The sequence below is a fragment of the Pleurodeles waltl genome, chromosome 11, assembly GCF_031143425.1.
Source record: "Pleurodeles waltl isolate 20211129_DDA chromosome 11, aPleWal1.hap1.20221129, whole genome shotgun sequence".
NCBI lineage: Eukaryota > Metazoa > Chordata > Amphibia > Caudata > Salamandridae > Pleurodeles > Pleurodeles waltl.
In genome coordinates this window covers 712,927,332-712,948,710 of record NC_090450.1, presented here as the reverse complement: position 1 = coordinate 712,948,710, position 21,379 = coordinate 712,927,332, and the positions used below count along the sequence as shown (strand labels likewise).

Sequence of the window (21,379 nt, the reverse complement as noted above, 5' to 3'; positions counted from 1 at the left end):
AGCAGAACAACAGTAGTTTGTTAATACAATACACATTAAAAGAACTAATACCTGCACCCAAGCCGTTCTTATAGCTTTGAGGGCCTGAAATCGTCTAAATTGTCACACTTGCAGAAGGGTGATGGCTAGTAGTTGGGTAAGTACTATCGCTCGCAAGGCAATGCACGGTGCGAGCTGCAGTGGCCTCCTGATAACGGCCCTGGCACTCTTCTTTTTTTACCAATTAAGCGCTGGTTGGAATACCCAAGGTTCTTTCTTCTGAGATTATTTTTATTAAGGAGATTGGGTGCTACGAAAATCCTTTTGTGTCATCTGACAGAACCCATTGCTCACTGATGAGGGTGTTCGGTTCAGTTTCTCCCAGTTCTGGCAGATACAGGGGTTGCCTCACTGGCACACAAACTACTTCAGGCCCTACTGCAATCAGCAATACAGATACTCCTGGTTGATGTTATCCCTGCAGAGAAGTGGTGGATATTTTGGCATTAATAGAGGACAAGCAGAGGGAAGGGGGGGGGGAGTTCTTTACTTCACTCTTGTGAAAGTAGGGGGCAGATTAGCAATTTTTGTTGAGGAATGGAGGTTAATTTAAAATTGCCCTTGGATTCTGAAAACAGTGCAATGGTGTCAGACTGTTTTTTCTGCTCCATGCCTTCAATTCAGACTCCCTGCTCCAATGCGATTCCACCAGGAAGGTCTATAAGTAATTTCCTCAGATGTGCAGGATGTGCTTTCAAAAGGGGTGATAGAGTCAGGTTGCATGCGTCCCAGGTGTTTTTCCTGCAATATGTTTCTGGTTCAGAAGAAGAACAAAATGTTTAGACCAGTAATAAACTTAAACAATATCAATCAGTTTGTGCTTTATTGCCACTTCAAAATGGATTGGGTGATCAGACTTGAGGACATCGTCCATCCTGGGGATTGGAGGATGCTTTTTGACCAGAAAGATGCCTACTTATTAGTGCCAATATTTTGCAGTTGCAAGATGTATCTCCAGATTCTTGGACAAGGACATAAATGCTGGTACAGGTCCCTGCCTTTTGGCCTCTCCTTCACTCCTTGGTATTTCGCCAAGCTAAAGCTGGTATCAGCAGCTCTCAGGTCCCTGGGGCTGAGGATGGTAATATATCTGGGCAATATGATATTTCTGGGTTAAAAGAGTAATATTTTGTTGAAGAAGGGGCAGGACCACTGTCCCAGAAATTGGGGTTTATCACAAATGTAGGGAACTCAGACTTAATACCTTCATGAAACAGGGATTTGGTAGGGCTTTTGGCTGATTCAGAAAAAACAACACTTTTGCACCCAGGCTCAAAGTAAAAAATGATCAGGTTGGAATTGGGAATCATGCTGACTCAGCCACAGATATCTCTTTGGCACTTGGCCAGAGTAGTGGTTCAACTTATATCTTCTATTCAGGCAATCTTTTCAGGGCCTCTTTGCTACAAGGTGCTACAGAAACTGAAAATAAAACATTTACAAAGGGGCAAGCGGTTACACAGTTATGATGCCCTTAGACACAGAGGTAAGCAAATAAATAAGTTAGTGGTTAACCCATACAGACAACTGTAATGGATGGGCCATCTTCCTATGTAGCAAGATCTAGTATTAGAATCAGATAAAAGCACTGGGGATGGTGGGGCCAGGTGTGGCACCTTCTCAACTGCAGGAAGCTGGTCTGAGAAAGAGTCTTCAATACACAGAAATCATTTAGAGCTTCTAAAGCTTTTTGTTCAGGCAACTTTGCAATCAAAAGCTTAGTGAAAGGCAGGGTAAAATGTGAGGCTCTTCTTCACATGGACAGCCTGACTGCAGTCTGATACATTAACAGGTTGGTGGTGAACAAGGTTGAAGCCCTTAGCAGAGTCGGCCATGGCACTGTTGGAATTTTGTCTTCACTGAGGGATGTCACCGATAGCAGAGAAGCTTCCAGGACCATACAACAAGGTGGCAGATTGATACTCTAGCAATCTATATAATAGAAGTGAATTTAGTTTAGATTGGCAGGTATTCAAAACTCTGAACAAAGTCTGAAGTCAATTTGATATAGATCTGTTTGCTTCTCGGCTGACAACTCAAGCGAAAATAATTCTTCAGCTGGAGATCAGATCCAGAAGGTTTGGCAACGGATGTATCTTTTTCAGGTTTGGTCTGGTAAAAATCACTATGCTTTTTCCATCCTTTGCCATGACTTTGAGATGCTTGGCCAAGGTATGTAACCAATCAGCGAGGGTGGTTCTGGTGACACTGTTATGGAGGAGTCAACCTTGGTACCCCTCTCTATTGGAGATATGGATTATCTCATCTAAGTACCAGTCTTCCATAGATTTTGAGGAGTCCTTATTGCTAGAGTCACAATCTTGTCCTGCAGGGCAGACTGACCCTGGTGGCATGAAACCTTTCATGGTGTTTTCAGACCCTGCCAAGACTTTTGGAATCTGCTTCTGGCTATACTGTGGCTTCATGGACACGAGACACAGTCAGAGCCCATAGATCAGGTTTGAAAGTACAGACTGGCTGGCTAATGTGTGAAATGGGGTATTGATCCTGTTTCATCAGATGTCACAGGGGTGTTAAACTTCTGTGCCATCAGGGCAGCTGAGCAAAAGTCATACAGGACAAATCAATGGCTACAGATCAGCTGTGCCATCAGGGCAAGGTTGAAGAGAAACCAGTTGGGGGACAAGTGTTACTCTGTAGGTTGTTGAAGGGACCAGATATGTGAATCCCACCAAGCTGAGGTACTCCAATATGTGGATATGTGGATGTGTTTTTACTGTTATTCCAGTCATGGGGGGATAATAAGGGCTTATCATTTAAATGATTGCCTACCAAATTGGTAACATTGTTATGCCTGGTGTCCTTTAGGAGGGTATTAAATGTTAGGGCTCTGGATATTACTGCAATTGAACCCCCATTGGTGTTAATTTTAATATCACAAGATGTACCAAAGATTTTACCACATATGTGGAATTCCCAACTTTCCCCTTTAGCCCCAAACGGTGCGTGCTGAACTGCCTCAAGCAGTAAGTTCAGGTAACCGAGAACCTGAGGACATCTGCTCCACAGTTATTAATCACTTTGCATAAGCCATTTGCTCTAGAGCCCTCAACTACCTTCGAGTAGATGAGCTAAAGGGGTGATGGCTTTGGCAGGAGGGGTACAGGTTACTTTGGGGTGCACTCAGCCAATGGGGCTATGGCTTCTAAGGCTTTCAGGGCTAGAACTAGGTTGGCGAACACTTTATAGTCAGCTGATTGGGCTACAGTGTCAACTTTAGGACTTTTTATTGTAAACCTGTTCATCAGGCAACTATAAAAGTTGTAAATATACTTTGAATGTGTATAATATGAATGTCTGATCTTGTAATAAAATTGCTGGTTCTTCTAGCCCGTTGGTTAAGGAAAGTCCTGCTTTTATTAAAGACAAAGTAGGCGAGTGTTATCTCACCACAATAGTTACCCTCCATACTAATGGTCATAACAGGTTATCTGTGGATTGTTCCCAGTGTCAATAACAACCAACCAGGGTACAATCTAGGATGTCAAGAAATGCATGGCATGGAGCAGAATATTTCTTTGGAACAGAGGACATATTTTATGTGGCAATGCATCAAGGAAGAGAATAACTCCTGTGGTTAATTATGGAATTTCTGTTGTTATTTCTGTTATTTTGGTTTTCATATGGACTAAAGACTTATTTTGGAGCACCAAGGAGAGAGAAAATGGCTTACGTGGCCCTATTTATATTGGTATTTCTTCTTTGTTGTTACTTCGGCCTAGGGGGAGCAGGATTATGGCAACTGTAGATTGCTTTGAAAGTAGTATCAAAATAAACATCAGGAACAGAGACTGCATAATATGAGCCTTTGGTCTTGTAATAATATTATAGTAAATAGGTCTAAATGCAGACAGGGCTGCAAGCATCAAGCTCTCACCAAGCAGCAAGTAGAAACGTCTAACAGGAAATCTAGCATTAAAATTAGAAATAGAATTGGCTTTAATACAGGACTCTCTTTCACCAACTGGCTAGGAGAATTTGCAGTTTAATTGACTGCCAGGTGTGCTGTGCGTGTTAAATTTCATAAAGGCACATTGCATTATATTGATTTTGGTTTCATCCTAATTCTCTTAAATAACCCTTGCTTTGTAGTGATAGTATTAATGAATACATCTAACAATACTGAGAACTATAAAAGCCTTGCTGGACAGGTTTTCTAAATGGCCTTGACTGATCATTAAAGTTCAGGATTTTTCCTTTCCTGCTCATCAACTCTCCTTATTCAATTAGGGGTGGACTGTCAACACATGTAAAAGCTTTATTTTTTATCTTAATTGATATTTTTAATATTAGTTGTCAAATTGAATTGACAACTAGCAGCACCTACACCAGCTCGAAGCTCCCGGTACTATAGTACCGCTGCAGCTAATCGTGGACACTTCCAAACCATATTGGACCACGCAAGCTTGGTGCTTTTCCCGATGGGGCCCATCCACTAATATGAGGAGGGTTCCTGTAAAATACGATCTCCCCGAATATGGGTTATATATTTTTTTAAGGATTAGGTAGGTGTATTGGTCCTGAAGAATCGCACCAGATCATTTAGACTATTAAGCCATAAACATGTTGACCATGATTTAAGAGTATTACAGAGGATCCTGTATCTACTTTCGCTACACTCCAAATTAAGAGACATAGGGCCATATGTACTAAAGCATTTTCCCATAGACACAGAATGGGTGAAACCCTTTGATACATCTGGCCCTTAGTGATTACCACTGACACTTGTTGCTTATTCTTTTGGGGAGTTTAGACCTTATTTTATTTTCTCCCCACACTCTTGTTTTTAATCATGACAGAGGTCGGATATCGCAGTAAATTATCTTTTACCTCTAGTCATTTTTAACAGTATTTTCTTTGCATACCAATCCTAAATTAGTACACTTTTTGACTGGCTGGTTACCATCATAAAAGATCTCCGGCAAAAAGCCCCCTTGTGGGGCCCGTCAGGCATTGCAGTGCCGGCCTGACGAGGAGCACAGCCCTATGATGAAGCATGTCACCAGATGGTGAGTGAGGGCTCTTGCTTCAAACATTTGAACTCCCAGGAACCTGTGAACTATAGGTTCATACTCTTGTAGTGGAACTGTGTATATATATTTTTGATTTACATGTTTGATGGGAGCACTATACACAGGACCAGGATTTTGTTTCCGAACCTCCCATATTTCTTCAGCCCCTCTCTTTTTTGTTGTTGGATGCGTAAATTTATGTCCAGCTTCACACATTTGGATGGAATTATTGCTCTGAGCTAGAATTTGTACCTTTGACAGGTTTTGTATTTATGAACAGAAAAATCTAAATAAATACAACCAACTTATTGACACTACAGGTTAATATGCAGGAAATAAAACCCTGACAGAAAGGAGATATAATCAAGTAATTACATAGGAAAAGAGCTGTCTATTACTTTTAGAGCCTGTTACGCAATGCATTATTAACCGACTTCCACATTTGGCTTCTTCATGTGACCATACTGGGGCGTATATACAATGCCCCAATGGCACACAAAAAACACTGGTGCAGCACTTTTCTGATGCTCCAGTGGTGCAGTGTGCCCCCACATATTTACATGGCCATGTATATCCACCTTGCATTGCTTTTCAGGGCCTTGTAAGTATGGCCCCCTTTCACAAACAACTGTGTATAAAAGGGCGTTCCATGGGTGTTGTTGTGGGTGTTCCCATGCAAAACCCATGGAGTCTGACGCATTCCTAGATTTACAAGGTTTCGTAAACCTGGGAATGTGTCAGATTCCTATGTCATTCCAGGGGTAGCCTAAAAGTGGCGCAACAAGGCGAAATACCTTTATGTCTCTCATTGTGCAGCACGCGTAGAAGGAGGAAAATACCATTTAAGATTGTTTATGTGCAGGAAGGTTTCCCTTCCTGCACATAAACAATCATCCCTGCAACGCAGGTACCGTTGCACCGTGGTGCAAGGGTGCCTGTGTTGGTGCTAGGCAGCCAGTTGTGCGCCAGCACAGAGGAAAGTACAGTGATGCATTGTATTGCTGTAAATACTACACATCCCTGCACTTTCGTAATGCGCTGCGCGGCAAGCTGGCTTGCGGCACCATGCTGAGTCATATTCTTGTAAATGTGGTCCTGCATAGCCAGAGGCACATTGTTTTAATTTAGTATGTCTCCTTTTTAGGTCTCTTCTGAGACAGCACATCACCCCTATGCCCCATGTCCCCGTCCCAATCAATACCTTTGTGGTTAACTTCACCTCCACTGGACAGAGAAACATCAAGTGGAGGAGTAGCCACACATATGAAGGTGGGATATACACTCTTCTACCCACATCACTCCCTGTTTCTTTTTCTCCAGCCTGATCAGGACAGGAACCAGGATGTAAAGACCTCCCCCAGGCTTGGGTCTGTTTCTGTCACCTGAAGCCCCCTTTTGCCAGTCCCTGGAACATTTGGGTATTTCAGCAAAAGATGGAGGGAGCTTTAGGAGGGATTAGTACCTACCCACCTCAGACAAGGATCCTCCGACTAGAACTAGCCACTGGTGGAGGACGCAGAGGGTCACATGAGTACCCCCTCTGCCACATCATCCCTTGTTAATGGACTGACCTGTTTTGGGAGGGTTTAGGTCTTTCAGGGAGTTGTATAGTGGGGTAGAGCCCGTTCTGTATGCCCTAGGCCTGATTTCGATCGCCTATGGCACACATTCTTTAATCTTACCTGATGATTTGCACATGGATGGAGTCCTCTAGCTTGGGGATGGGCATTTCTTCCATGCATGCAGGAATTGCCTCTTGCTTGTTCTCACCTGTAAGCATTCACGTATTTAGAAAATGTGGCTGCACTTGGAGATTTAAGGGATGGAGTTTCTCTGCATTGTTGTGCTGTGACTCCGCTTGGTATCTAATACAAGCCAAAGTATCTGGAGGGCGTTGTTGGAGCAGTTTTCTGGGTACTCTTTCAAGGACAGGCAAACATTCCAGGAAGAGAAGGCTTCCAACATCGTTGTCCTGCTCTTTTCCATCTAGGGATAATAAGAGAGCTCAGCAGGAAGACAGAGCAATTCTGATGGTGTCCTCGTTTTCTATTATTTCTCCTCAGGTTCCTAAATACTGTAATGAAGGTCAGTATTTGTCCATTTCAAGCTCTGGAGCAGAAGAAGAGGGAGTAGAGAGCATTCCCTCTGAATTGAAGGGCAAATACCTTGATATGGAGATGCTGCCTGCAATTTTGGCCTTGGTACGCTACAATATGGGATTCCCCATGGAGGAGTTACTTAGCACGTCTTCTGAACTGGTTCTTAGGCAGTTCCAGCGGATCAGAGCCTTGTAGCTTCCTATTTATTAGCATGTTGCGGATGTGGTAATGAGGGAAGTGAAGGGCCAAGATTAAACCAATGCTCCTATATTTAAAATTAGGCTTTATCCTTTAGAAGAGAATGACAAATCATTGTCTGAGTCAGTGATGGTCGACTCATTGGTTACCAGTCTGGTTTGTAGACCTTCTATGGCTGAGGAAAATATCCTTAATGATCAAACTGCAAAGAAAATAGACTTGCCCTTAAAGAAGCCCTATGCTGGAGCTAACCTAGTTATGAGAGCTGATATTTATGATGCTTACACTTTGCATCCCTTATTTCTGAAATCAAGAGCCTGTTTAAGACAGTTATAGAGAATACAGAGGTTTATTAACTTCTTGAAGCATTGAAGAAGCAGGTAAAGTTTTGATCCAATATCTCATTTGACATAGGGAGAGTGCTGGCACTGCAGAGGGGAGAAAAGAAGCATTTACTATATTTTTGACACAGTGGTGGAGCTTCTGCTTCAGGGTCTCACTCCTCGTTTCCTAAAACATCTTTTAGTCAAAATTGTCTAGCCAGTAGCAGCAACAGCAATTTTCTTTTTATGGATGACAAAAGGGAAAAGGAAACAAGAATCAGGGATATCAGAAGGGAATGTTTGGACCACCAGCTAGGAATCAGCAATCCTGGCTATGTCTGGAAGGCGTTTCCCCTAGGCTGTGTGTGGGAAGAAAGATTCATGCAGCCTGGGAGTGATCTGCTTCTGACGCATGGGTCCATCATGTAGTAAAGAAAGGTTACCTGATAAAGTTTCTAGAGACTCTGTGGCCTCCGGGGTCATTCCAATGCCAGAACCCCAGGATACAGTAAGAGGATTTGCATTTGAATTCTCAGCCCGGTGGGAACGAAAGCCATGATTCAAGTTTGGAAAGTATAGAGGGCAAGGGAGTGTACTTGTGAATAATTTTACTTCCCAAATCCTTGGGCGACTTCAGACTGATCATATATCTAAGAAGGGTAACTGACGGATAAAGAGGATTCCTTTGAAGATGGAGATGGTTTAAAGGATCATTCCTTCAGTACCGGACAGAGCCTTTATAATAACCGTGGACCTAGCCGATGCCTGATTTTCATATTCCCATAGCTGGGGTGCCTCAAAAATACCTCAGATTCTGTGGCTTAGAAGAGCACTAGGAGTTCCATGCTTGTGCCTTATGAAAGCACTATGTGTACCATGTGTTGGACTTTGGCATAAAGTCTGCCCGAAGGTGTTTACAAAGATCAAGGCCAGACTGCCCATACCGGGCATGGGCATTTCCATGGAGTGCTGGAATGGTTGGGGGGGTTGTAACTGGGGTGCTGGTTTTATAGCAGTGCAGCAGTTTTAAAAGCACTGCAGAGTCCCTTCTATATCCAACAGTTGTCAGGCAACAATAAACATGCCAAGATAACTCTGGTGGTTAATGTACCTTATTGAGAGAGGTCAGAGTTTTGTCTAGTGACAGTTTTGACTCATCTAAGGTAACGCAGAAGGTTGATATGCCTACTGCAAAATTTATAGTTTGCAGATTATAGAACAGTATTTTAAGAGCATAGCTCAGTGGGATACTGCTTTTGTCATAGGGATCCTTTTGTTACTGTGCAGTTCATAAATTAGAATAATATTCTCGCACTGTGAGCTATGAACTGTCAACAAAGGGCTGCGTGCAAACTGCATGATACAGGCTACAAAGTTATGGGTTTTTTCCAGTCTTCGATGATCCTAATTTTCCTAAAAAGGATTTGTTTGGGTATAGTAAAGTCAACCTTAACCAGTGGGATACACTTTGAATCCTGAGTTTATGCTTCCCCAGATTAAGCACTCTTAAAAATGCCTGCCAGTAAAGATGACATGCGTATCCTACACCTTGTAGTCCCCTTTCTCTTATACAACATTTTAAATAAACTAATTTACACATGTATGATTCATTGCCTCTGTATGTGTGCGATGTATAGTGCTCCAACATCCTACATTTGTAAGAGAAATGCTATAAAACAAATGAAATACATGTGAGAGAGGGGCTACTGAGAGATGAGAGGTACTGTTAGAGGGTGATAGTGAGTGAATCCACAGCTTTTGTTGCATGGATTTCAGAAGACGTTGGCAATAACAATGCTAAGGGTTCAGTGGGAGGCATTTAAGGCCTTCATAAAGGCTTGGTCTGATTCCAGTAGGGATTTCGACTTGGCAATTAGGCTCTTAAAGAGTTTTTCTATCTCCAGACCTTTGTCTAGACCCTCTGTTCCTCTGTGAGTTTTGCCTCTTGCACTAAAAGCTTTTCAGTGGGTGCCTTTTGTGCCTCTGATTTCCTATGTGTTAAATAATTGTTTAAGATGACATTCCTAGTAGCTATTAGTCAATGCACTGTTATGCAGATCTCCGTTCTTGAGAAGTCTAGGGGAAGGAGTTTTGTTTAAACACAACTAAGCTGTCCCTCCCAAGGTAGCGTCCAAGTTACATAGTGAGCAAGAAGTGTTACATGGGTATTATTCCGACTCCAACTTCCAGAGAGGAGGAACTCTTTAATTTAGTGGACGTGAAGAGGGTGGTTGAAATTTACCTCTTGATGTCTGAGGAGTATTGAAAATCTGAACATTTCTTTGTGACTTTTGTGGTTGCAATCTGGATCACAAGATGTCTAATTGGCACTTTAGGTAATTGGATTAGATCTACTGTTGTTTCAGCTAATTCATTGTCTAATGTTTCTTTGCATGAAGGAATAGAGGGATGATCAACTAGAGGGGTAGCAGCCTCTTGGGCTGAGGTTCAGGGAGTCCCCTGTCAGAGATTTCTAGAATGGCCACGTGCGCTTCTGCTCTAACATTTGTTAAACACTAGCATATTAAAAGTGTTATGGATGGTGAAACCTTTGGGGAAGATGTGTTGAATGCAGTTTTTTCCTCATAATTTGAATCTTTTGTTTGTGCACTGATTAAATATTATTAAGCAGGATTGGCGTACTTTGGTTTCAGTATTACATTATTTTGGGGCTGGTTGTGAAGGTCAGCTCTTGCTTCGGTAATCCTCAAAAGAATGGACTCGGGCAAGGATATAGGTATAATGCCCGGTTACTCACAGGTAAACCTCATTAACTTTGCCCGAATGTCCTTGTCACAGTAATTACAGCCCACCCTGAAAGATTACCTCACTGAGGCTTGGAATTCAAAGGAAGTGATGTGGGTAAGAGTGTGTATATATATACAACCCGAGGGTAGGTGGGGCTACCCCTCCACTTCCAGTTTTTCTCCCCTGGAGTTTTCCTCAACAGTAATGACTGTGATGAGGACAATTAGGCTTAAGGCCCGGTAAACCGGGCATGAGCTGTTGTTTGCAAGATATTTTGTTTACTTACAGGGGGCTTAGAGCCCATCCCATTGCTTACCATTGGTTGGTTTCATGGTTACTTTCATTTGGTTGCTCCACTTTGCAGGGGCGGCTCCTCCATGAGGGCGGAGGAGTGTCACCCCTCCCCCCCACCAGCAGCAACAGCGGCAAAACTTTTACCAAACAATGATGATAAACTATGTTTATTATCGTTGTTTGGTAAAAGGGTGGGCCACGGGGTTACAAGCAGTGAGGGGCAGTGCACAGCACTCCCCCTCAGAGCGCATGTGTGTTTGGCCGGCCGTCTCGGTCTGGCCAAACACACATGTGCTGTAGGCTCTCTCCAGCCCAGTGAGAGAGCCTGCATAGGCTCACAGTCTGCCTGGGAGCACCCTGGCTGGCCGCTCGCTCGTAGCCATTCCTGACGCTGCTTTAAGCAGCGTCAGGATTAGCCACAGGGCAGGCTGGCAGCTTGTGCCTGTAATGAGAAGAAGCAGGAGTGGAATGGCGCGCGGCGTTAAGGTAAATTATATATATTTTTTATTCCCCCTCCGCTCCCTGCCCCCGAGCGCCGCCCCGTCCCTTCTACTTGCCGCGAGCCGCTCCTACCTCTTTGGTCAGAGTATGCCACCTTGGCGTTCTCTTCTTGCGTTTTCCCTCTCTTGGAGCAAGGCCCAAGTGCTTCTTTCTTGCCCAGTATCCTTCCACTGCTCATGCTTTCAGGCTACTTTTTTTCTTCTTGAGGAAGCACTCCATAAGAGTGCATGTGTTTGCTTCAGCTGTCCTTTGTGTTGCTTGTTCCTCCTGTCCTCCTCCCTCTGTCACCGGTGTTGTTTGCCCCTTCCATTGTATGCATCACAGCATTTTGATTTTTACTTTAGCCATACTGCACAGCAGCCACACTGCTATAAGACATTGCTAAAAAAAAAAAAAAAATGACAAAGTCTGTAGGATTCGCTTATACCACTCAAGAAATCAAGCACTGGCAAAGTCAATAGGCCTCACTCATGGAGGATCTATAGGCTTTGTCAGTGCATTAAATTTGAGAGCACTTTGAAGTAGGATGACCAGACTTTAAAAACCTAAAAATTGGAAATGTCATAAAAATAGAAGGACTACAATCTTACATCAACGGAGAGGCACGGAATGACTGTGCTCATCAACACAGAAACACAGACAATGTGGCATTAAAGAAATTAAATGCAATTTTTAAGCCCAGTACCACATTTCTTAATCAAATTGCTTTTTATAGTCGTGCCTTGGAACACATAAACATGTGCCTCCCTCTGTTTTCAGTCCTTTCTGAAAATGGGGACAGACATGATGTATGTTTGTCAAAATCATCTGGGACATTTGGTGAAAAAATGAACTTTTCTTGCAAATCCAAGTCACTTGGTCAGTGTGTATTAAAAGTAATTCAACTCAAGATGTGTGCAGCAGTAAAAACAGAGGTGGGGAGGCCAACAAGTTAACCGAAAGAGCTGAGCAACTGGCTTGGCTTTAAGGGCCTGTATACCAGCCAAGCCATGAAAACATTTGATATGTAGGTCATGCAACAAAAATTATGTTAAAATACGAAGTTGCTTAAAAATGTAAGGAAGTGTTTTCTTTAACATGCAAATATATGTTAATACTGCAGAGTATATCATTGCAATGAGATATATTTATTAAAAGTGTAGGTTTATAAAAATTTAGTTAAAAACATTCTTGCCCTCTACTAACCTCCTGACAAAGTCATTGGTAAACTGAAAGGCAAGTCAGCTGTCATGCATACCCTATATGTGTGGTGTAGTTTCTTACTGTAGACGGAGCAACATTATAGTCTATTAAACAAAAAACGAGCTGTTTTATGGGGCACATCCTGAACTCACTAGTTGAATGGTCCTTTATATGTGATAATGAAAAAGAAGTATCGGTAAAATAAAATATTTTCCTAGGAACACACAATTTCATCAAGCGGGGAAGCCAGGATTTATGTTTTTTACTGTGCAATTTGGCCACTAGATGGGTATTTGTTTCTCTCTTGCCTATTTTATATCAGAGCTTTGTCGTGAAAGCCTTTGTCTTTAATTTTTGGCACACAAGGCAACTGCATTAGTGGCAAGCAGCATCCACATTAAAACTCGGCTAGTATTTGGGCTTGAGAGGTCAAGAGATTATCAAGGTGAGCCAGGCATCTGACTCAAGCTTTCAGTGGCTCGCCTGTGAATGTACAAAGAACTCACTGATAAATGTTTTAATAGAGATATAATTGGTGAAGTTTCTTGAATGTTTATAAGTTGGTGGTTGGAAACTTTTACTTTTAATACAAGTCACACAAAGCAGTAATATATTATTTGTACTAAATTGAAATACTAACAATATTGTTAAAGAATACGAAATTTCCTAGCTATCGTGAAGGAAAGTTTCAATTCTATTAAGGACACGGAGGCGAGGATTATGCAGATCTTTCTTCACTCTTTATTCAACAGCAAGTTCAAAGTTAAACAAAACATGAACAAAAAAACTACAAGTTCCATGAGCCCGCCGCCATGGTAACGAGTATCCAATGAGGTGCCCTCCTTCACGTCGGTATAAATAGCCCGAGACACGTCACACTTCCTCGACTTCACTGCGGAAGGAATCCTGGTAGAGTCAATTGGTCGTAGTTTCGGAACCTAAAAAATAGGTATAATTAGATGCAAATCCGATAGAACACAGGAAACCTACCAAAGGCAACAAAGTTATGAACTCTAAAACACATATAAATGAAAATACATCTGAATCAAGTGTTTACCTGAAAATTAAAATATGAGCAGAATAACCAATAAACAAAGGCATAAACGCAAGTATACTACCTTGCTACGCAGATAGATGTAATTGGGAGGGAACATATCCGCGAAATGTATGTGGGTGGGATAATCCTCGCCTCCGTGTCCTTAATAGAATTGAAACTTTCCTTCACGATAGCTAGGAAATTTCGTATTCTATCACAGGACCGGAGGCGAGGATTATGCAAGTTCAAAGCTTACTTACCACCAGTGCGGCTGCGTCGTGAATTGGTTTAAAGTAAAACTTCTTAAAAGTAGACTCTGAAGACCAATCAGCAGCATGCATGATGTCCTCCAATCTGCCCCCCACTTGTATGGCTTTGGAAGCCATAGCTCCCCGAGTAGAATGAGCCCCAAAAACTCGAATATCTATGCCTGCCTCAGAGAGAATCCACCGAATCCATCTGGCAATGGAGGGAGAAGAAACCGCCCTAAACGGCTTCTTAATAGAAATCAACAATTGAGTCTCACCTGGAGGTCTACAAGAACTGGTCACTTCCTCATAGACTTTGAGACATCTAACCACACATAGCCTCGGGGAATCAGGAAAAACGGGATAGGACACCGACCTGGTATTATTCTTTGTTCTCCTTGCAATAGTAAACGTGACTCCTTCTGGAGTAAAGACTCGAGCGGAAACATCCAGTGCTCTGATATCTGACACACGCTTACAGGAAATGAGGCAGAGAAGCATGGCTAATTTTGCCGACAATTCCTTCATCGACAAATATTGGTTGTCCCGCCAAGAGGATAAGAGATTAAGAACCAAGTTCACATCCCAGAGCTCCGAATATCTAGGTTGTGGAGGTCTGGAGAGTCTAATACCCTTAAGGAGTTTACAAACCCAGGGATGCCCCCCAATCGGGAGATTATTCAGGGGAGGATGGCCCGCAGAGATGGCCGAGCGAAAAGAATTGATGGTGCGATACGCTAAGCCGGATGCAGCTAATTCCGCCAGGAAATTGATGATGTCGGCAATACTGGCCCCCATGGGATCGCAGTGTTTGCCCACACACCAACTAGACCACCTATTCCATGCTGATTTATATCGTTTGCATGTACCAGAGGCCCAGGCCTGTGCGATGAAGTTATTAGCTTCCTGCGAAAGCCGGTTGTTTTGCCAACGATGCCGGAAATCTTCCAAGCTATGAGGGGAAGATGACCTTGAAGGATTAGAGGGTGGCAGAACCCCGACGGATCCAGGAGTATCGAGGGAAAATCCGGGAGGCGAAGAGGACACTCGCACGAGAGTTCCAGCAGAGTCGGGAACCATGCCTGTGATCTCCACCAGGGGGTTATTAGAATCACCGTCGCCTCTTGGCGGCGAACTTGAGCAGCAACCCGCGGGATAAGAAGAAACGGGGGAAAAGCATAACCCTGAAGAGTGCCCCAATGTTGGAGAAACGCATCTACTGCCATCGCTCCCGGATCCGGACGCCAGCTGAAGTATAGGGGAAGCTGGGCATTCCAACGAGACGCAAAGAGATCCACTGAACAGGGACCCCAATGATCCATGATCGCCGGGAGACTGAGAGATGCTGATCGGGAATCCACTAGAAACCCTAGGAAGACTAACGATTGAGTCGGAGTAAGTTGCGACTTCTGTTGGTTGATCACAAAACCAAGGTCCTGGAAAAGCGCAATAGTTGTGTTCAGATTGTACATCAACTGAGACCTGGACTGATCCATCAAAAGGATGTCGTCCAGATAAATTATGAGGCGAATGCCTTGTAACCTCAGAGTTTCCACTACTGGTTTGAGAAGTTTTGTGAAGCACCACGGCGCCGACGACAGGCCGAAGGGGAGTGTGGTGAATTCGAACACCTGGTTGTTCCATAAGAACTGCAGGAATCTGCGATGGGGTGGAAAAATAGGGACCGTGAGGTACGCGTCCTTGAGATCTAGACGAACCATCCAGTCCCCTTGTAAGAGGAGGTCGCGGAGCATGTGAATACCCTCCATTTTGAAATGTCTGTAAACCACCCATTCGTTGAAAGCACGAAGATTGATAACGGGACGAAACCCTTTGTCCTTCTTTTCCACCAAGAAGATGTTGCTTACGAAGCCTGTGGGGTGAAGGGAAGTAAAAGAAATGGCACCTTTGTGAAGAAGGGCCTGAACCTCTAAATCTATGAGTTCTGAGTCTTCTGCCGAGAACCCGATGGGCTGAGGCAGTTTCTCCTGAAATGGGGTACCCCAGAATTCTATTTGAAAACCTGAGACAGTTTGTAGAACCCATGCGTCGGAGGTAATGCGCCTCCAATTGTCCCTGAAAAACCTCAATCTCCCGCCAAAATTTGTTGGGGAAAAAGGGATAAGCCTCACCCGAGGGACCTCCTGGGGCATTATATGCTCCTCGCGCATTTCTGGACCCTCTGCTTCTTCCCCTGCCTCTGTTGGGGAAGAAGGTTCCTTGTCTGCCGTCCCTCCAACCGTTGTTGCGGAAGGAGCTGGGGCCTTGCTGGAAAGGACGGCCGGAAGAGCGACCCCTGCCTCGCCCGGCCCCGCCAAAAACCTTGTTGGGGAAAACCTTCTTAATCGAAGATTGCGCTTTATCCAAAGCTGAAAACGTAGCCACAAATTTTCCCAACTCTTTCACAAAGGGATCGCCAAATAAATTGCCTTGGGCAACAGCCCCTGCCTCCGAGTTAGACAGTTCCCCTAACTTGGGGTCGATTTTGATCAATAAAGATCTGCGTCTTTCTGCAGAGATGGCACAGTTCGCGTTGCCCAGAAGACAAACAGCTCTCTGAGCCCATCCCGCAATGATGTCCGTCTGAAGGGGAGTGTTTGCTTGCTTGGCCCGCTCCGCCAATTGAATAATCTGTGTGAGGGGACCTAACACATCAAGAAGTTTATCCTGGCATGCCCTCCAGGAGCGATCAATCCCTTTTTTGGGATCCTTGGTGTACTTGGAAAAAAACGTACACATTTTTGGGTCAATAACTGGCGTGAAAGCGACCTTATCTGATAAAGACGGGCGTGGGCACTCCGCCCGTAGACGAGCGCGCACCTCTTTGTCCAGAGGTTGCCTAATTTTACTGGCGACATATTCAGCCACCTTGTGGTCTGGACGCCACTCCGAGGAACGCGGATGGTAGATACCCTCCGGCTCAAACATATCGGAGTCAGAATCGGCGTGATCCGAAGGATCTGGTAGGGTAGCACCCGGACGCCAAGGGCGACCCGAGTCGTCATCTAAAGATGATGAGTCCTCATCTGAACCTCCCATGAAGCCTTTGGGGGATCCCAGATCAGGGTTCCATAGGTGGTGAAGCTTGTCACCCAGTACTCCGGGCAAACGGTCCTCCCGGGAGGGTACGCGCTTATGCGCGCGCGCACTCTTGGGATTGGGTGAAAATACACCATCCCCCAGGTGCCCCGCGTCGCGCTTGCGCATTTTCCTGGGGGCCGAAAGGGTAGAGGAATCACCCTCCGCTCCCGTCACACCAAACATGCCCGTACCTCTGGACACCTGTTCAGTAAGCTTAGCTACAGTATCCCTAAGAGGGGCTAAAGCGTGAGAAATAGCCTGGGAAAACAAAGTGTCCACTCCGGGGGGAAGGGTACGGTGAGAGGGACCCTCACCTGGGGACATGTTGGTAAAAGGTTCATTCTCTTGGGAGGAATGCATAATGAGGACTATGACAGAGTGTACACCCAACAAAAAAATATACAATATATATAGGGTAAAATCCCTACCCTCTCTGTCACTGATAGTAAGTCAAGAAGTAATGCCTTCCCTAATGGGGTAATTCTTACCCAAACGGGTGTCAGGGTAGGGAAGAGAAAATATGCACCAGGGTGCCAAGCATGTAATAGAGGAGAAACCCTCAATTCTGGGGAGAAAAAGAAAAAAGCAAAGTGATTAATGCAGATACGCTTGCTGAGAGACTGAGTGTCATCTGTCAGGCCTGGGAATTGAACCCTGCTTGTCTGGGTGAAAGGCAGGAACTTATCCACTGGACCAAAACAGGCTTCCCTAGAAAAAAAGCAAACGCGAAGCGCGAGCCGCGCACTGAAAGAGGCACGCTCTCCGATAACGAAGAACACAGCGCGCGCTCCCTCTGGTGGGCCCGACGTGTATTAAACACGCCGAGGGCCGAAAGGAAATGAAACGCTCGAGCGGCCCGTCCGTTCCGGACCGCTCATAGCGATGAAGTTGCTACACAAACAGAAAGCCCCGCAAAACAATTGAGCGGCAGCGCGCCAAGCCAAGAAACAAACTCCCAACCGGAGGCAGAAAAGGCACTTATCTGACACGTAGCAGTGAAGAAAGAGGAAGTGTGACGTGTCTCGGGCTATTTATACCGACGTGAAGGAGGGCACCTCATTGGATACTCGTTACCATGGCGGCGGGCTCATGGAACTTGTAGTTTTTTTGTTCATGTTTTGTTTAACTTTGAACTTGCTGTTGAATAAAGAGTGAAGAAAGATCTGCATAATCCTCGCCTCCGGTCCTGTGATAGAATTTTCTTTCGTCTTGTCACAATAATCCACAGGGTTTATACATAGGGCTTGCATTTATATGATATTTAATTTTTTAACATTTGTGTCTGTATTTATCCATATATTTTTTTAGTATCTTTTTGGTATTTATCCATATTTATTTTCTATTTTGAGGATAAATGGAGTCATAAGATGGTTTAGCTCCACATTTATTTAACTGCTAAACATGCTCATACTTTGATGTCTTTTGTGTTTCAGCAAATTAAGCACCCACATATAACAAAACACACCATCTATAGGTAGATATAATCATTATTTGAAAATGTAGGTGATCATATGCCTGTATTAAAATAAATGCCATCTTATTTCTATTGTTTAACCGTTGCTGTTGTCTGGCTGCACATCTGTTGGTCTGGAATTCGTGAAGAACAGCATGGAAAGTTGCTCACAAAAAAACAACGTTTTCTATATTTGTCTACTTTTAAAAATAAATACAGACAGGAGACATAGTATCTGAGTGCATCTGTGAAAATTAGTGAAAAGGAAAACCGGGAGCCTTACTTACACCAAAAGCAGTTAGACGGCGTGGGAAAGGGGCTAAATTACATAATTCATCCAATGGACTCACGTGGGTAAACCACAAACAGATGAAACACGGAGATCTGTAGACGCAGAGCGGCCCGAGCTTATTTGGGCTGGGAGTATTAATCACCTGACACCTGCAGCTCTCAGGAGCGGGTGGGATGTACGGCTGGCGTCACGTGACCAACACTTCCAGATTTCTTTGAGACCAACTCTGAGGCTGAATCCACGGAGACGTAGCGTGAACTGCGGCGAACAGAGATAAGCGCCTGCCTTCTCCCGCTGCCCGTCTAAAGGAAGCAGGAACGGGAGGCGAACTCTCTCTGCCCTCCTCCTGCCCAGAACCAGGAAGTGTTGAAGCTCTTTGCTCTGAAACTAGAGCAGGAAGTGGAACGTCCTGGAGACGGCAGAGAGAGGCTTAGAGCTGCGGCCACTGACTCCACAGAGACGTCGAAGGCTTCCACCCACCGATCTCCCCTCATCGGAGGAGCGACCCCTTAGCGGGCACAGGAGACTCTGACGGTCGCTCCCTTGTTGCTACGCCAGAGGCGAAGATTCCCTGCCCCCTCTTTTGATTGAGAGTAAGGAAACAAAACACTGACGACTCTTTACTTCGAGTAAGAGGGTCAGTTATGGACAGAGGAATGGTGAGTACCACCGACCCCTTTACGATCCACCCGCCTTTACTCCTACCTTCCACCTGCCCAGTCCATACCGCCCAACTCGCATTTCTTTTCCATTTTGTTAGTGTTTTTTTTTTTTTTTTTTTTTAACTAGCCGATTGGAGCTGTCTGACTTTTAATTGTTCAAGCAGATTCACTTTACCACCAAGAGGCAACACTTCTGTGCCCCCCCCCCCCCCCATACTGTTTGCGGTTTAGCCGATCTCTCGGCGGGGGTCAAGGGTTGTGCCAAGTTATTATGTCTCTAAGTTGTGTTTTAACCATTTATATAACGATACTTGGGGTCCAAGTAAGCGCTCCGCCTGCAGGAGCTTTCATAATAGTGGAGACTCCTTGTTCTAATCTCATTTTCTCTTCATTAGAACTTTACTACTGAAGAGGCGAGTTAGGGCTAACCCCCCTTTCCCCGCCCCCATGTATTTGTTGTTTTAAAAAAAAGCTTTTTATTTGTAATATTTATGTATTTCTCCTTTTTTATTTATTCAATTTATTGTCTGGAGTTAGACTTCATCGCAGTAGCACATAGGCTGTCTACTTTTAAGATAATGGTAGGAGCGGTTACATTAAGTATTTTTCCTTGGTTATGCTAGTAGTCTCCAGCCCCTCTTAAGTAGATACCAAAAAGGGCTGCTAATCCCACAGGCACTTATTATGTTCAGTGAGTCATTCAGACATGCAAATTATTTTACCTCATTCCGTTCTTCTTTGTCGCAAAACATATCGGGAATTTTTTGTGCTTTTTATTTTTTCAAAGTTTGAAGAGTGAATAAATGTATAAATAGTTCATAGTGCCATAGGTTATCTGTATATAGTATACAAAAAGTGATGGATGCAACAATTTAATTAATCTCAGCGACTGGTAATTATTCAGGCAGCATCCCAGCCTATTGTTATTCTGTGCACCTTGCCACCTCTGTTTGCACCCAGCTATATGCAAATCGGTCTTGACCCTGCTCCATTCGGGACAGTCCAACCCGAACTGTCAAACCATGTCCTCCACAAGCAACCTAGGATCAGTTTTGCCCATGTTATGGGCTCCTTACTGGGTATACCTTGGTTCCAGTGACAGTGTGCCACACGTCTGGACATACCCATCCCACTTAGGGCAACATGCTAAATTATACAAATTAAAGGTTATCTATATGTCATGGCTTACAGTTTGTCACAGTTATACTGTAGATTATTAGATTTGTGGATATATAATGGTGGACTTGGGTTTCTTACAGGGGAGGTTGGTACCCTTTGAAAGTGGTGGGGCTAGTTAAGTGCCCCACTGCTTCCCCCTTCCCCCCCCCCCCCCCCCCCAAAAAAAATATAAAACACCTCCTCCCTCCAAGACCCTGAAGTAAACCATTCTTTCCTAAAAAAAGAAATCCCAAAATAAATCCTTTTCCTTCCAAAAGCCCCCAAACATCACTAACATTAACTGCAGAATAAAAACGACCACTACACACACATCCATCACACACTTGCATGCACTACACATTTGAAATAAAATAAAGTAACATTTACCCACAGGCTGCGTGTCCTCTTCGATGTTCTTCTGCTGTCTGATAGAGGAAGAGCTCCTCTAACCCATCCAGATGCTGCTCTCATGCTGTTAGGCAGCATGAGAGAAGCGCCTGGGTTGGATGGAGCGGGCTGGCCAGACGCTTCTTCAGGCCCTGGAAGACTGCTTGGTTTCCACCCAGCGACAATACCCGCTCTCGAGAGCAATCCGCCGCTGGTTACTTATATCACAATTAGGTTATGTTACTTGATTATTTTTTGGTTTATGTCATAGTAGGTTTTTTATATTGCACTTAAGTTTAAACAATCGCATAGTAGCGAGAAATACCATTGCCGATTATAAATGGGCTAAAGTACACTTTGTGGTACCTTTTTTTTTTTTTTTTTTTATAAAAGTATTTTGCAAGTCATCATGCAGTTTAATGACTTCATAGGGGAACAATGCCGAAAGTTACGGTACTTTATAAGCACATAGAACTTCGAGGTGAGTGAAATATGCCTCTATGGTACAACTGAGTACAAAGAACTTTATTCACAAAGAACTCTATTTCTTATAGAGTACAAGCTCACACCCAGTGTAGGTTACGTGCAAACAATTTCTGCCATTGTGTAATGAACTAAAGGGCTACAAACAATAAATAAGCTCCC

General features: G+C 44.0%; 1 protein-coding gene and 1 long non-coding RNA gene across 4 annotated transcripts in view; one reads left to right on the top strand and one right to left on the bottom strand.

Annotated features, from left to right (window-relative positions):
- Positions 1-18,807, bottom strand: part of LOC138266043 (uncharacterized) — a 93,738-nt gene extending 74,931 nt beyond the window's left edge. For 2 of the 3 annotated variants that reach the window (XR_011199451.1, XR_011199453.1), the window contains exons 1-2: positions 18,670-18,807; positions 11,308-11,616 (exon numbers count right to left, since the gene is read on the bottom strand). This is a non-coding gene — a long non-coding RNA (uncharacterized lncRNA). Of the gene's footprint in view, positions 1-11,307; positions 11,617-18,585 lie in introns of all 3 variants that reach the window. The other variant, XR_011199452.1, reaches the window with a different exon arrangement.
- VAMP8 (vesicle associated membrane protein 8) overlaps positions 18,608-21,379 on the top strand; it is a 102,725-nt gene continuing 99,953 nt past the window's right edge. Inside the window, exon 1 of the mRNA XM_069214368.1 lies at positions 18,608-19,186. Coding sequence (XP_069070469.1) covers positions 19,172-19,186 — 15 coding nt within the window. The 5' untranslated portion in view covers positions 18,608-19,171. The remainder of the gene's footprint in view (positions 19,187-21,379) is intronic.